General features: G+C 46.4%; 1 protein-coding gene across 5 annotated transcripts in view; it reads right to left on the bottom strand.

Annotated features, from left to right (window-relative positions):
• The window catches only part of ANOS1 (anosmin 1), a 187,377-nt gene that overhangs the window by 49,705 nt on the left and 123,811 nt on the right, over positions 1-13,861 (bottom strand). For all 5 annotated transcript variants that reach the window (XR_010406022.1, XR_010406021.1, XM_064573704.1 and 2 more), the window contains exons 5-6: positions 9,832-10,016; positions 7,471-7,600 (exon numbers count right to left, since the gene is read on the bottom strand). Coding sequence is in view for 3 of the 5 variants with exons in the window: in XM_064573704.1 (XP_064429774.1) it covers positions 7,471-7,600; positions 9,832-10,016 (315 nt within the window). In the remaining 2 variants the exon portion in view is untranslated. The remainder of the gene's footprint in view (positions 1-7,470; positions 7,601-9,831; positions 10,017-13,861) is intronic.

Raw genomic sequence — 13,861 nt, forward strand, 5'->3', positions numbered from 1 at the left:
CTGGTTACTGCCCTGATTCTCCTCTGTAAACCAAATATTCATTTGTCCATTTATTTGCTGTAGATGTCAGGTGAGAGGCAGCCCATCCCATTTCTCTAACCTGAAGGATTTCATTTGCAGTCCGAAAATTCCCATAGTCAAGCCATTCCCTGCCTTGTGTGATGGCTCCCTACATTAGGAAGGAAAATATATTCCCTTTGCTGAATCACAGAAGCTTTTCTTTCGGTTGGCACGATGTCTTAATTGCATTCAAATTTTGAAATGTCTACTTGGAAGTCTGCATGTGAAAAAAATATACATATAAAGACTCTACATTTTAATAAAGCCCTAAGGGATTCTGCAATTTATTTACTTGGCACGTTTTTTTAGAAACTGGTGAAGGTCTTCAGGTTACAGAGGGAAAGTGACTTGTCCGAGGTCATTCAAGTAATGGGTGGCAGTAGAGTCAGGAGACTGAAAAGGAGGGCAGAAAGAGGAAGTTGAGGCTCTAAAATACAGACCTACACAGACCACACCTCTACCTGTGTTATACGTCACCATCGTGACCATGGGCCGCTGTGCCTGCAGAAAGAAACTACAGAAAGCCCTTTTGTGGGCAAAGTGTCCGTCGTAATAGTCTAGTGCAGGGACTGACAAACTCTTTTGGTCAGGGGGCTGAATAAACTTAACTTCAGGATCTGCAGACCACACGGTCTCTGTGGCAACTGCCTAACTTTGCTACTGTAGCTCAAAAGCAGCCATGGAAACGATGTCAACAAATGAGCCGTGTGCCGATAAAACTTTATCTGTAAAAGCAAGCAGCAAGGCAGATTTGGACCGCAGGCCACAGACTGCCAATCCCTGAGCTAGTCTTTCAAAAGCAGTGATGGCATTAGCTCTTGAAACTTGACATGAGCACCAGCTCCAATGTTATAAACGTACGGCTGCATTTTGTTGAGTAAATGTTGGACATTGGTTCCCATTTTGCAGGTGAGGAAATTGAACGTGGGAGATTTATGTTCTAGAGCGTAGAGTGGGGGGTGGGGGTCAGAGTCATCACAAGAGCAATGCTCTCCAAGCCCTCCCTCTGCAGCTTAAGTCCGAGCACTTCTCCCCCACCTCGATTTCCCTTCCGCTGCTTTGCACTCCCTCTGTGGGATCTCCCCAATTATCTGCAGAAACACATCTCAGGAAGCAGAAGGGAAGCATGCTTCCAAAGATAACTGACCTAGGAAGGCTGTGCTAGCTTTTTTCTGCTTATCTACAATTTCCAGCGCGAGCTGTATCCATCATTTAGCATGAACGTCCAGTGTCAGAGTTGGACAAGAATAGTTCCCTTTACTAACGATCGTATGTGGTGTTTCCAGCCACGGAAGACGGAACATCTGGGTTTCCTCTCGGGAGGTGAAGGTTTCATTCTTTCTTTAAGTTTTGGTGGACAATGCCACAAGCGAACGGTAGTATGCAAACAGCAAGAAAGAGATGATAAGTAAATAACCACATACATACACACAAATATATTCAGACATGTGCACAGAGAGGAACAACATATGTTCTAAGAAAATGAATGTTAATTTTATTACTTCCTTGATTTCCTCATATGGTATCCAGAGATCAAACCTCCCACTGAAACGCATTACAGGAATCTCTCTCTCTCAAGGTACGTCATCGTGACCGAGTGGAGTTACATTTTTAAAGCAATGGTAGGACTACTCACACGTTCTGCAACCGAATTAGAAGGCTGGTTCTAAAATTTAGCTTTTCTTTTCCCATCCAGACTCAGCAGTTGGGACCATTTTCCTTCCCTCGTTAAAAAAAACAGGAATCACCCTGCAGTATCTAGACACACAACTCGCAAGCCTTCGGAAAGCTGCAGAAGCTACACTGCAGGCGGGTTTCCAACTACTCAATGGTTTCAAGACACAGCCACCCGGGAGTCTCGCCCAGTGCAAAGGGCGCTCGCGGAGGAGCTGTGCAGAGGCGTAAGGAGTCTCGAGGGTCCGCACGGAGCATCAGGGAGCGTCATGACCCCCAGGGCTGCCTGTTCTCGGCTCACCAACACTCTGTTACGTATGCACGGAATAACAGCCAGCGCGCTACCTCTGCGCTCCGAAAACAATGCGTTCTGCGCTTTTTCTTGGTAATGTATCCTGTACATGTGGGAAAGCAGAGAAGGAAGGTGGAGGAGAAACCTTGAATTTGGAGGGAAGTGAGTATCATAACTCAAAGATGGTGGATGTATTAGCTGAATGACAACAGAAGGTGGATTTTAACATTTTTCCTTCTACGTTTTCCTTTAACATTTGCTGTTTCAGAATGCTAAACGGATACTGACTAATCCCAAACATCCAAACAAATGTTGGCCTGCTTTTGGCAACATGCAAAAAAAAACAAACAAAAAAAACACCACACAAAAATCATATTTTGTTTTGCACCACCTAGAAAATTGGAAGTCTTCCCTCTGTCACTACCCATGTTGACACCCAGAAGTCATGCCGAAAGGCAGATGCACTCTTTCCCAAATTCGGCAGTCTCGTAAAGAGTATTTTGGTGCAGGTACGAGGACTTAGCAATATATATTTCCAAAGCTGCGCACGCAACACATACACATTTTTTGCTGATAATCATCGACATGATCAAGGAAAGGTGAAACACCGATCTGCTGAAAAAGAGAAGCAAATGTGCATCGGAAGCCAAAAAGTACGTTTTGTGTAGGTACGACTGTCCCTCTGGGTGGTTCACTCGCACGTCTGGGGGCTCTGCTCGTTCGAAATCCTACAGACATCACAGGAAGCTTGCCAGCTTCTGGGACAGGGTGGGAGCAGGGGAGAGGCCACAAGAGAGGCTAGAAAGGCTGCGTGTCTGCAGGGACTACCGCCGTCCGACACGGGAAGCAGCCTGGGACTCTAGTGATGCGGGCATTCCTTTCACGGAACTGTCCATACATGGATTTTAACCCACGACTGCAAATGTCCTAATAGGAGTGCTGTGGGTGTGGAGTAAAACCACTGCAGACCCCCCCAGGGGCCCAAATCTTCGCCCCTGCTCTGTACTACTTCAGGACACACACAGCTCAGCTTGTAAATGCGCCTTCGCCCCCGGGCCCCGAGCAGGTTCTGCCCACCTGCAGGACAGATGTGCTGGGAGACAGGCTGCATCCGCTGCCCGAGTCCCCACGGGAAGGAGTTCTGGTCACCCACAGTGGCAGCCAATATGACAACACACCTTTTCATCCTCTTCCTTCTGTTCCCCGTCTTCCTTCACCTCCCACCTACCCAGTTTGCTGGATTTCCTCCGAAATAAGCCACCTCCACTCAAAGCTTTCACCTGCATGGGCCTCTGGAGAAGCCCCATCGCTGCAGGAAACGTGCATGGGTCAGGCTCACGTGCACAGATGGGCATAGCGACCCTCGTGTTCCTACGCAGCAGGCCTCCTTCGCTGTGTTCCAGGGCAATAGCACGGAAGAGTTTCGGTGGACCCTACGATCTGGCAGCTTGGTAGCTAGAAAGGCGCTTCATCCTAACAATGACCCAGGAAGGGAACTCTCCGTGGAGAAGCGTTACCATTTCTAGTTTCCACAGAAAGAGGCAAAAACCAGAAAGAGACATTAGGATACTGACTTACTTGTAATTGGAGTTTTTAACGTTGAAGACGATTTTCCTTCTTAAGTACTAGGGAAAGGTAGTAGAGAATTTAAATAAGTAAATACAGAAATTATCCCAGCCTCTATTCTGGGCTTTCTGCTGCCAGCAGGAATGGCTGATTGTCTCCAATTTATAATCATGCATGTCTTCTGGGGGCTGACAACAAAGATGGTATTCACCGGGAGGAGGAAAACATGAAACTGAGTTACCAGTCCATGTACAACTCTGAATTTTCCGTAAAAATCAGCATTCTAAGGGGTGAGGATGAAGTTATGGGAAAATACACGACTTAAAAGGAAATTAACTTAGTTAATAGCCAATCCGTCCTGGCAAACCACAGACTAATTTTGTATTTAAACAGAACCATTAAGAAGAAAATGACAAGAATTTTGGCTTTTCCATGAAAATCAGGATTATGGCCAATGAATACCAGGCAGAAAGCGTAAACGAAATGAAACCCATTTTATCAAGTTTTTTTTTCTTTCTCTATTTAATTTTCCTTTTATTTTCATAAGTGTTTATTGTAGATGAAAAAAAAAAATCCCTTCCCTTTTCCCTTGACCCAGACTTAAATTACCAAGGCTGGCCCTCCACCCAACTCAAATACACTTTTTACCCTTTGCACAGACTATTATTTGAGAAGCAATCAATCTTTCTCAAAGCCATTTTAAAGCACTAGAGGACTTACAACGGTACAGTTTCAGTTCTGGGGCACAGCAGGAATGAAAGGGCTTTTACTAAATGAAAATGCACCATTTTTGGAAACAGGGCAGCCTCTGGTGCAATGTTATTTCCCGGTTTTACAAATACGCCCCGTATCCATACTTCCGTACATCTCACTGTGAGGAACATTCTAGACTATGGGTCTGGCACCCCAGCAAACCGCAAGTGCTGGTGCAGAATTCGTAAGAGGTTCTACTGTAGGTTCAGCGAACATGCATGGTGGAATGATGGGAGTGTCGTAATTCTGCCAGACGGTCAAAGATTTCCTGCAGGACTTGTCTAAAGGATACGTAACCATTTGCAAGATGGCACCACATCTTTCCCCATTTACTCAATCTCTTCAAGTGGAGAAAGGGGGCTTACTGGGGAAAAACTGTTTAAGTGACTTTATTGGGACTTAACTTCCATTCCATAAAACTCACTCACATTACATGAACAGTGTAATGACTTTTCTGAGTTGGGCAGCCCACATCACCCACTTTTAGAATGGTTCCATCGCCCCACCTCCCTCCTTCCTCTCAGGCTTCATCTCCAGCTCCCCTGCCCTATTCCACAGCTCAACCCTCGGGCTCCTGTGCTGTTCCATGAACACGGCAAGCTCACTCCTGCCTCAGGACCTTTGCACCGACTGCTTCCAGGAACCGGAATGCTCTCCTTTCAAATTGGTGCAAGGCTGACTCTTTCACCTCCTTTAGACAAACCTCTCTTTCTCAGCAAAACCTTGGTCTACCCTCCCTAAAACTAACAACAAAATACTCCCCCCAACATCTCCTCTGTTCTAATCTTTATTTTTATCATCATTTGTCACTACCTACCCTACTGTACAACAGTATGTTACTTATTAATCTTGTTGACTGCTTCCTCATACCCGCAATTGGCGTAAGTGTGTGTGTCCACAAAAGCAGACATTTTTGTCCTTTCATTCATTTATTATCGCCCATGCCTAGACCAGTGTCTGACACACATAGGAGCTTAACAAATACTTAATACAAAAGGGAATGAAACATGAGTGATGGGAAGGTGAAGACTCAAAACTAACTTTGTCTCTACTTTAAAGTTTCCCCAGGAAGGCACTGGAGGCTCTTGGTGGATTCTACAAGTGGACGATGGTGATGCATAAGTCGTGAATAGCACAAATCACTGGACTGTACGCGTAAGAGGGATGAATTTAATGGTACGATAATTGTATTTCAGTAAGGTTGTTAAACACCGTTTTCCCATTAAGGCCCATTTCTCCATTTGATGAGATCTGAATAAGGCGAGGAAGGACGTGGTGACATCTTGTCAATGGTCAGGCTCCCTTTAGACAAATCCTAGAGGAGATGTCGCCAGCCATTTAGCGGATCTATTCCATTTCCATAATTCCGTGATGCATCTTCACTGGAAAAAGAGTAGAATCTCCTGTGTATTCCGTGCAGACATTTTTGGTTTGCAAGAACCGCAAGGACTAGAGTCTGGAATGCTCGGTGTTGGGTGTGTTTGGAAAATCAGGAAATAGAACAACAGCGTAATGGTGAATGCTATGCTTCCCCAACGCGGTGCATTCTCATTCAGCAAAAGCCCATTTAAATTTGAGGGGTGCAGCTCTAGTTCTAGACTATTCAGGTGCTCAGATATACTGGGGGCATCCCGGGACAGCAAGGCCTTGCGAGTTGCTCAGAATGGATGCCTCCCAGGCAGTTGGCAGCCACATGACCGGCCCTGGGAACTGTCAGTGGAGCTTTGCCCAGATCCCGCCCAACCCCTAAAGGTATTCCACATCTGTCTCCAAAGGGCTGGCAACGGCTTCTGTCTGCTGTTCCTGCAGCCGTGACCTGAAAACACCAGACCAGGCAACCGAACAGATGGTAACACATTTGACCACATCGTGCCTGCATCGCATGTGAACCATGAAACCAAGGTGAAGAGCTCTCAAGCCTCTTACGGATCCTCGCCTCTGAACACACTGTTAATGATTTATTTCCCTGGCCTCTCTAAATCATCAGACCAATTGGAGACACAGTCTCAAGACAAGGTTTGATGTCTGTGATTGCACTTTTAAATTTGGTTCGTGTGTTTGCCTCCATGGAGGGGGAAAAAAAAAAAAGGCACCTTTCCTTTCCTAAAAGGTCTTTTAAAAAAAAAAGAGTTGAAAGTGTACAACGTAAGGTGTAACAGAATCCAATATTAAATGACTTCGGTTGCAAGCTTTCCACTTTTGAGACCAAAAATGACATCGACAAAGGGGTTGCAATATGACGTAGTGAGAAACGGACAGACTGGCATCAACACATACGTTTCCCCCGTCGCGCAACAGAAATGGGAAGTGATGGCAGCCAGCTCAGACACTCCCGAAATGAAAGACATAGGACTGATGGGACCCGTCTTCCATCCTTCATTAACATCACAAAGCATTTTGCTTAAAATCAATCTAAATTAGCGTCCCCGTACCAGGAGAACCGTCGGGGAGTACGCGCATGAGCTGCCCAGCCCCTGGCTGTGACGTGGGCTCTCGCAGCAGACGTGGACTGAACACAGAAGGCACACAGCCCACTAAGCACACCTGGAGGAAATACACGCGGATGCACTGTTTGTGTCTAGTCCAGGGACGTCCGCCCCCTAGTTCCACTCGCACACACGAAACTCACCCGAGATGTCACAGCATCAGCAGTCACGGGATGCCAGAGGCTTTCCAATAGCAACGAGGTAAGAACCGAACAGAATTAAGAGCAATGACACAGGGGACCCGGGGTTCAAAGTCTGGCTGGTACGAAGCAAGAGAGATTAATTCACACTCGACATAACCATCGTTTCAAGAGAAGCTGCACAGTCTCCAGGAGCTCAAACCAAACTCTTCCCTCCAGAAATTAACTGAAAGGTGACTAAGGCAGAACATCTCGAGGCAAAGACGGAACCACCCCTTCCGAGCTGAGAAAACCCCGTTCTGTTATCTTGTGCGATGTTGTGAAGGCGAAAGGCCGGTGACGTTCCGAACCTTCCTCTCACACACACGTGGTCCCGTCGGCGAAGAACGGCAAGCCACGTGCTGACCAGCCACACATACGGACAGGGCGCCACCAAGGCTCCACAGCGCGGGTGTGCCCGGCAGCAAGGTGAGCGTGGGGTCAGGGACGCGACACCGACCTTTGGAGGAGCGGAAGTGTTTGCTGGGGGCCGTGAAGCCTCGGGTCCCGTGCACGTTGACAGCCGCCACTCGGAACTGGTACCACCTGCTGGGTCGTACGTCGGTCAGCTGGACCCGCTCATCCGTGGTCTGCGGAGGAATGTCACAGAGCACAGAGAACCCTTTTACCCAGACGTGCCAGTCGGGTGCGTCTGAAAAGCACAGCACCTCGTCAGTCGGCACAACGCCGCCCCGACCTCCCTGCGCCCTTGTGGGTAAGTGCGGTGATCGTGCTCAGTTATGAGAAGAGCGGCCGGGGGTCAGGGAACTTCTAGGGCATTTCAGGTGTTTCATTCCACTCCTAGGGACCGCACCCCAAAGAGTTAAAGATCTCTGGAGCCAACGCTAGGAACATGCCTGGGCTACTTAGGTCGGATGACTTAATGTAGCATTAAACCCACGAGGGGCTTCATCACTCAATTACACATCTGAGCGAACGTATACGTGAGCTGATCATTCCATGATAGGCAAGAAGATGAAATCATCTGCCGGTTGCAGAAAGAAAATGCCTCTCGAACGTGCTTGCCAAATAGGGCCTTGGAAGTCGGTATGAGGACCCATGCGCTTTAAAGAGCGCTAACAACTTCCGGAAGTACATGGCAATGCAAGCCTTTCTTCCTTATTTGAGTAAACCGGGTAAGATCTGCAAGGACCCGGTCGTGTTCCTCCAAGGCGAGGTGTGTAGACATCTGTCCAAGAAAATGTCCGCAGGAATAAAACTGGACACCAGGGAAGATGCCTAGTTTGGCTGCCACTCCTGCTGGAGTTGCAAAGCCACGCTCAGGGCATGAACACCGGCAAGTGAAATGGAACCCAAACCCTCCCAAACCCTACGCTGAAGTAACCTCTTGAGAGGGGCTGTCACCTTTGCTTCAACATCTAAAAGGGAAGGCTCTGAACTCTTCAAGGGGGCTTTCTACCTCGTTTGGCAGAATGTGAGGCGACTAGTTCACGGACTTCAACATTTACTCTTAGTGCCCTTGAGGTTAAAACACTGAAGTCACCATGATCCCCACAGCATTTAGCAGACAAAGAAAGGAAGGTGGAAGGAAGACAAAGGAAGGCATGAACCAGTGAAAATAATAAAAATAATTAAAAGCCTTTCCTCTCTCCAAAACAGAAGGGATATAAGAGCGGCTCTTATTGTCATTTGCTTTCATAAATCTTAAATAATTTGGAAAATTTGTAAGTGAGATCATACCATTAAGGAAGCATACCACATAAATCAAATAAACTTTTAGGCTGTATGCCAGACATCTTTAGGTTTTATTAAAGTGAACTTTAAGGAAATACGTATGAAATAGAATCACTAAATTTATTTGACCAGTGGTTGGGTTTTTGTTTTGTTTTGTTTTGCCACTAATTTGTTTCTTGTACATCAAATTGTCCCTTTCTTTTGGGGTCTCTAAATTATTTTAGTGTTTATCCTCTTTGAGTTACTACTACTAGAAAAGAACCAAATTCCTCCTGCCAACACCTGTACACTGAAATGTGTTTCGCAGTTACTGAAAAGGACTAATGGGAATCTCTCGAGCAAAATGACCCGATCCCCGCCAGGTCAGGGTTTCTGCCCACAGACACATGTGGAGAAGGCACTGCGGCTGCTGAGGGCAGGAGGCAGTTTCACACTGAGAATCTGTTCTTTCTCTAAAACCGTGTAGGTTTCTTGCAGCTGGTAGTCCATTTAGCAGCTCTTAAAAAGAAAGAAAATATTTTGCTTTTCTCATCGGCAAGGCAGAAAAGGAAGCCGCAGTGCTAAGATAAACCCCAGGACTGCTACCATGCAGGTGGGGTGTTAGTGTGTGAGCTGCCCGGGACACAGGAAACACTTTGCAAGGACTGGCTGGGTCCCCCCCACTAGCTAGTTGGGTGATAGGACTCATACTCCATGCTACTCAAGTCCTTGTGCAGAACGAAGGCTTCGATGTGGAAGAAAACTAGAAGTCATTTAGATGATCCACTATCATATGAACTCGTCCTAATGCTGTTGCATTTCTCTTACTCGGGTCGGTTTTAAGTTTATCTCAAGGAAATAGACTTCTTGGAGGAAATAAATGCGAGCACTCAGAAAATGATCTCCCTTGCACATGTATTTTGAGCAAAGGAATCCAAGAGTCAAGCTCCTCGTCGCACCGGGTTGTACCTACGGAGCTCATCCTGTCTTCTGTAGATGCGTGGGCTATGATGTCCCCGTCTGACTAAGTCCTTTGGGTAGTCAGGCTATCTCGGCTGAGGCACAGCAAGTTAATTTTCTACCTGCAGGAGGGCGATAGACGTTACCTCAAGGGGGAGGGAGGGGAGGGAGTCCGTGAACCACTTACCTGGGCTACCGTCTGCCACTGGGTGGCATCGTCTTCGCTAGGATGGATTCCATAATTCCATCTTCTTTGTACCACGTAGATCACAGGCTCGATGGAAATATTGAATTTCGAGGACCACTTAATCTCCAGCTGTCCAGACTGCAGTTCTGTAAACCGTAACTCTTTTCTGGGCTTCAGGGGGACCCCTGAAACAGGAGCACGGCAATGAAAACAATCGGCGGGTGACGCCAGGGCCGGTCAAGCTGAGGAAGCAAACCTTTAGAAACGGCCCATCTCATATCACGACCACTGATCCTCACTTCCCTCCAGAAAAGTGGTTCCTCCCCGGCAGGGTTCAAGTTTGAAACCTTCCGACGCGGAGGTCAGCCTGCCGCATTTCAAGAGCATCACCTCCTTTTCTTCTAGCTTCCCATTTTTTAAAGAGGCTCTACATCGGGTCCTGTTTCGGGACAACTATTTTTTTTCTCCCCAGTCATCTCGAGAGCAATTCTTTTATGTGCGTTCTTCGGAATAAACAAAGTTACTGAGTTACATCACTGGAGGTTAACAAGGAATTCACATGAGGCCACAGCCACGGAGGCTTTGAAGACCCTGTCCCCCTTTACCACGCTCTGTTTCTACTGATAAGAGCCTAAGGTCATTATAACATGCTTCCCCAGTTTGCTCGCCTCTCCCACCTCCGAAAGTTTGCCTTTCAAGGGCAGAATTATAAGGCTAAATGCTCTCATGTGGTCAGACCTTACAAGAATGATTTCCAAAGCACAGATCTTTTGCATTCCCCAACTGATTGCAGGGCCCTCTCCTATAGACTTACGGTTTAAAATTGGAAAATGATGAATTTATACTGTTTGGTTTTGGCATGAGTGACCGCCTTGCTTCAAAAGTCCCTCACAGGTGTCTCATTTTCAAGTAGTTAATCATTCTGATTTCTTTCCCCCCCTGTGGTGCGTGCAAGTGGTCTGGCGACTGACAGACTGAAGAACCAGAGTTCAAAATCATAGCCATTAAGGAAAGGGAAGTTTAGAACGAAGTTCTATACTCGTATGTATGTAAAACTAACTGGATTAGGTAGAGTCCATGGCACCGTGATGTTCGATGCCATCAGAACCTGGAACCCCAGCTGCTATTCGTATCAGTTTCTCCTGAGAATGAGCATCTGCCCAACGCACTGACAACTCATTTGAACATGGTATTTGATAATGCTCTACTTCTTTTTCCATTTCTTCCATTCAAGCAGAAAAGACATTGAAAAATGTGCAAATACAAAATGTTGGTACTATTTGATGCATGTTAGCGATGTCACCGAGTACCAACTCTGATTTTCACTTGGATCTTAATTCATGCTAAGTCTTGTTTGGGGAGGAGGTGGGGAGTCTCAAGTCCTGACACATTTAGGTGGAGGGAGTTGCACAGTCTTAAAGGAGCAGCAAATAAATCTGGTCAAAGGTCAGTGAGTTCTACAGAATACTTTCTAGAAAACGCATTCCCCATCCCACTGCAGTCTCTGCTTTGATTTGCTGATGGGTTGACTCTGTACGTTGCCCTTTACTATAAAATTGGTGCCTGGACACGTCCTCACTGAGTTTGTGCTGTGGGTGAAGGGTTAATTATCTACATGGGGAACATCAAGTAATTGAGTCTGGGGAAGATTAAGTTGCCAGGAGCAATGACCTGATCTCAGGTTCCTCTCTGAGTTTTCGGCTTCTTTCTACATCTTGAATTAGGAAGAGCCACTTTCAAAAGGAGAGAAAAGGGGCAGTTTTCACAGCTCTGCACAATCCTGAAAGACTCTGATTCAAATGTCCTTGATGTCCCTGCTTGGTGTGGAACAGGTCTCCCTTTCTGCCGCAGCACGAGGGTTTTTTCTAAGTTCAAGTCGTAAACTTTTCTTCGCGGTGCACAACCTTACATTAGGAGTCCCGTTTACTTTTGTGCCTGGAGTATTTCTGCTAAGCAAGGGACTCACAAATCTGTGCCCATTCCCATCTGAGCTGCAGGCCCCACTACCGAAAGAACTTCTCCACACAAGTCCCGACTCAAATGCCCCTCCTGAGGGTGTCCCCTCCCCCAGTGATAGCTTCATGACCACTCTATGCTTTTGGATAGCTAAGAGACCTTTCCACTTGTTCTTGGACCCACCAACATCTCTTTGTTGGACTGCAGAGTGTCATTTCAGGAAGCCTCCCATCCCACGTCCCCGCAAGCCCACCCTTTTCTCTAATTCCCTCTTCACGGTATTTTGTGATGATGATTTTCCTAAAGTAGAGGACAGATGGTCTCCTCCACCTTCTCCAGCTATTCAACTGCACCCCATTTTCTGTGGAATGAACACGTGTCACGTCCTCCACATCACATCAGACCAAATTTATGATCTTTCCGCTTACCTCGTGGTACATATTGGTCACACAACCTGCTTTTAAACCCACCTTTTCTAGAAACACACTGCCAGGTACTTCCTACTACTACTAGATACTTTCAGTCTGGAATGTCTTTCCTCCTACTTTCTGACTACGGATACGTGAATACTTCCAGGCTCAGAGTGAATGCCACTGCTCAGACCTACTTACCCTAAACCTCCCAGTTGGAAATTAGGTTGGATTCTTCTGCCCCCTCTTCGAAGCTCAGCCTGTAACTGTCCAAATGTGCGTTGAACTGTCTCTTACTACAGAAGCTCCTTGGATGATGTCTCTCTTCCCCATGAAGCTACGGACCCTAGCCCTCAAGGAACAGGTCTCCTTTATTCCCACACCTCACAGTGGCCCAGGAGAGCACATTCTGCAAGAGCAAGTGCTCAGGAAATGTCTGCTGAAGAACAGCCAACCTACTGTCCCATTCCGCACTCTAGAACGTATCTGCGGAAAGAAGAGGATACAGAAACAGTGACCCAATCTTTGCACCAATGGCCGACCCCTCTCTGCTGGAGGGCACTCACCTTAGGGAAAGGAGAAAACTTAACACAGGTATTCACTTACCCTTACATTTTTTAAAAAGCAAATACTAAATAATAATACAATAAAACTCTATCAGTAAGTTTACAAGATGGAATGAATAGTTTTATTGCACTGACAGAACTTTCCCAGTTTAAAAAAAAAAAGACCAATTCCTGACAATTCCTGATAGGATGGAAATCCCAAAGTGTGTTGATGAGTTTTAATCCAGAACTAGCTCTCTAAAGACTTAGGTCAAGAAAAAAAAGCTACCAAAGCTCGACAAAATGATTGGTTCATATCCGGTTTGCATTCCAGGCGGGTCCTAGACACACTTTCTACTGAGGGGGTGTGTGAAGAGAGGGTGGCCTCTGAGAACATTTTGTGATTCACGTGGTTTCTTAGTGCACCGTAAAGAGAAGATGGCAGCTTAGTGCTTTAAACTCATAAAGCCCGTTCTCTGAGATTTCCAGTGCAAGTTTCTCCTTGGCTGTCCTATGCATAATCCTCTAGCGTAAATGCACCTCCAGTAAATACTCCAGCCGCTGAAGCAACCTGAACTCATCAGCAGCAAAGCAAGCATCTGAATCCCCTTGCTGCAAGGTTTTAATCTTGAGTATCCTTCAACTACCTAGAGCCTTAATCGAACATAATGACCATCAGAGCCATGTCAGTTTGCATTTCTTCATTTAACAATCTCGTCGATTATTATGTACAACAATCTTACCCTTTGCATGTTGAGAAATGGTCCATCTGCTTTGCATTAGGGTCAGCTGGCTCCCTTGATTGGAAGTAACTCCAGCACTCGGCTGTAATTGTGTGCAGATGGGGCTTGGCCCCCCAGCCCCCGGGACCCCAAGCCCCCACTGCCAGGCCTTCTGCGCAGTGCTTGGGAGCTCACCCAGCACCCTAGTTGTGTAACCAGATGTGCAGAATGCATGTCTCCTCGGTGTGTTCTTTATTATGGAAATGACTAGACTTTTTCTTCTTTCAATTATTTTTGAACAAACGAGTCATCTGAAATCCACACTATTCTGTCAAAAATGTGATCATCCCACAATATGTGATAATATCGGTGCATTGTTTTTAAAGCATCACAAGTA

The sequence above is a fragment of the Mirounga angustirostris genome, unplaced genomic scaffold (genome assembly GCF_029215605.1).
Source record: "Mirounga angustirostris isolate CCGP_5_RB_7025 unplaced genomic scaffold, mMirAng1.0.hap1 SCAF_11, whole genome shotgun sequence".
NCBI classification, from domain to species: domain Eukaryota; kingdom Metazoa; phylum Chordata; class Mammalia; order Carnivora; family Phocidae; genus Mirounga; species Mirounga angustirostris.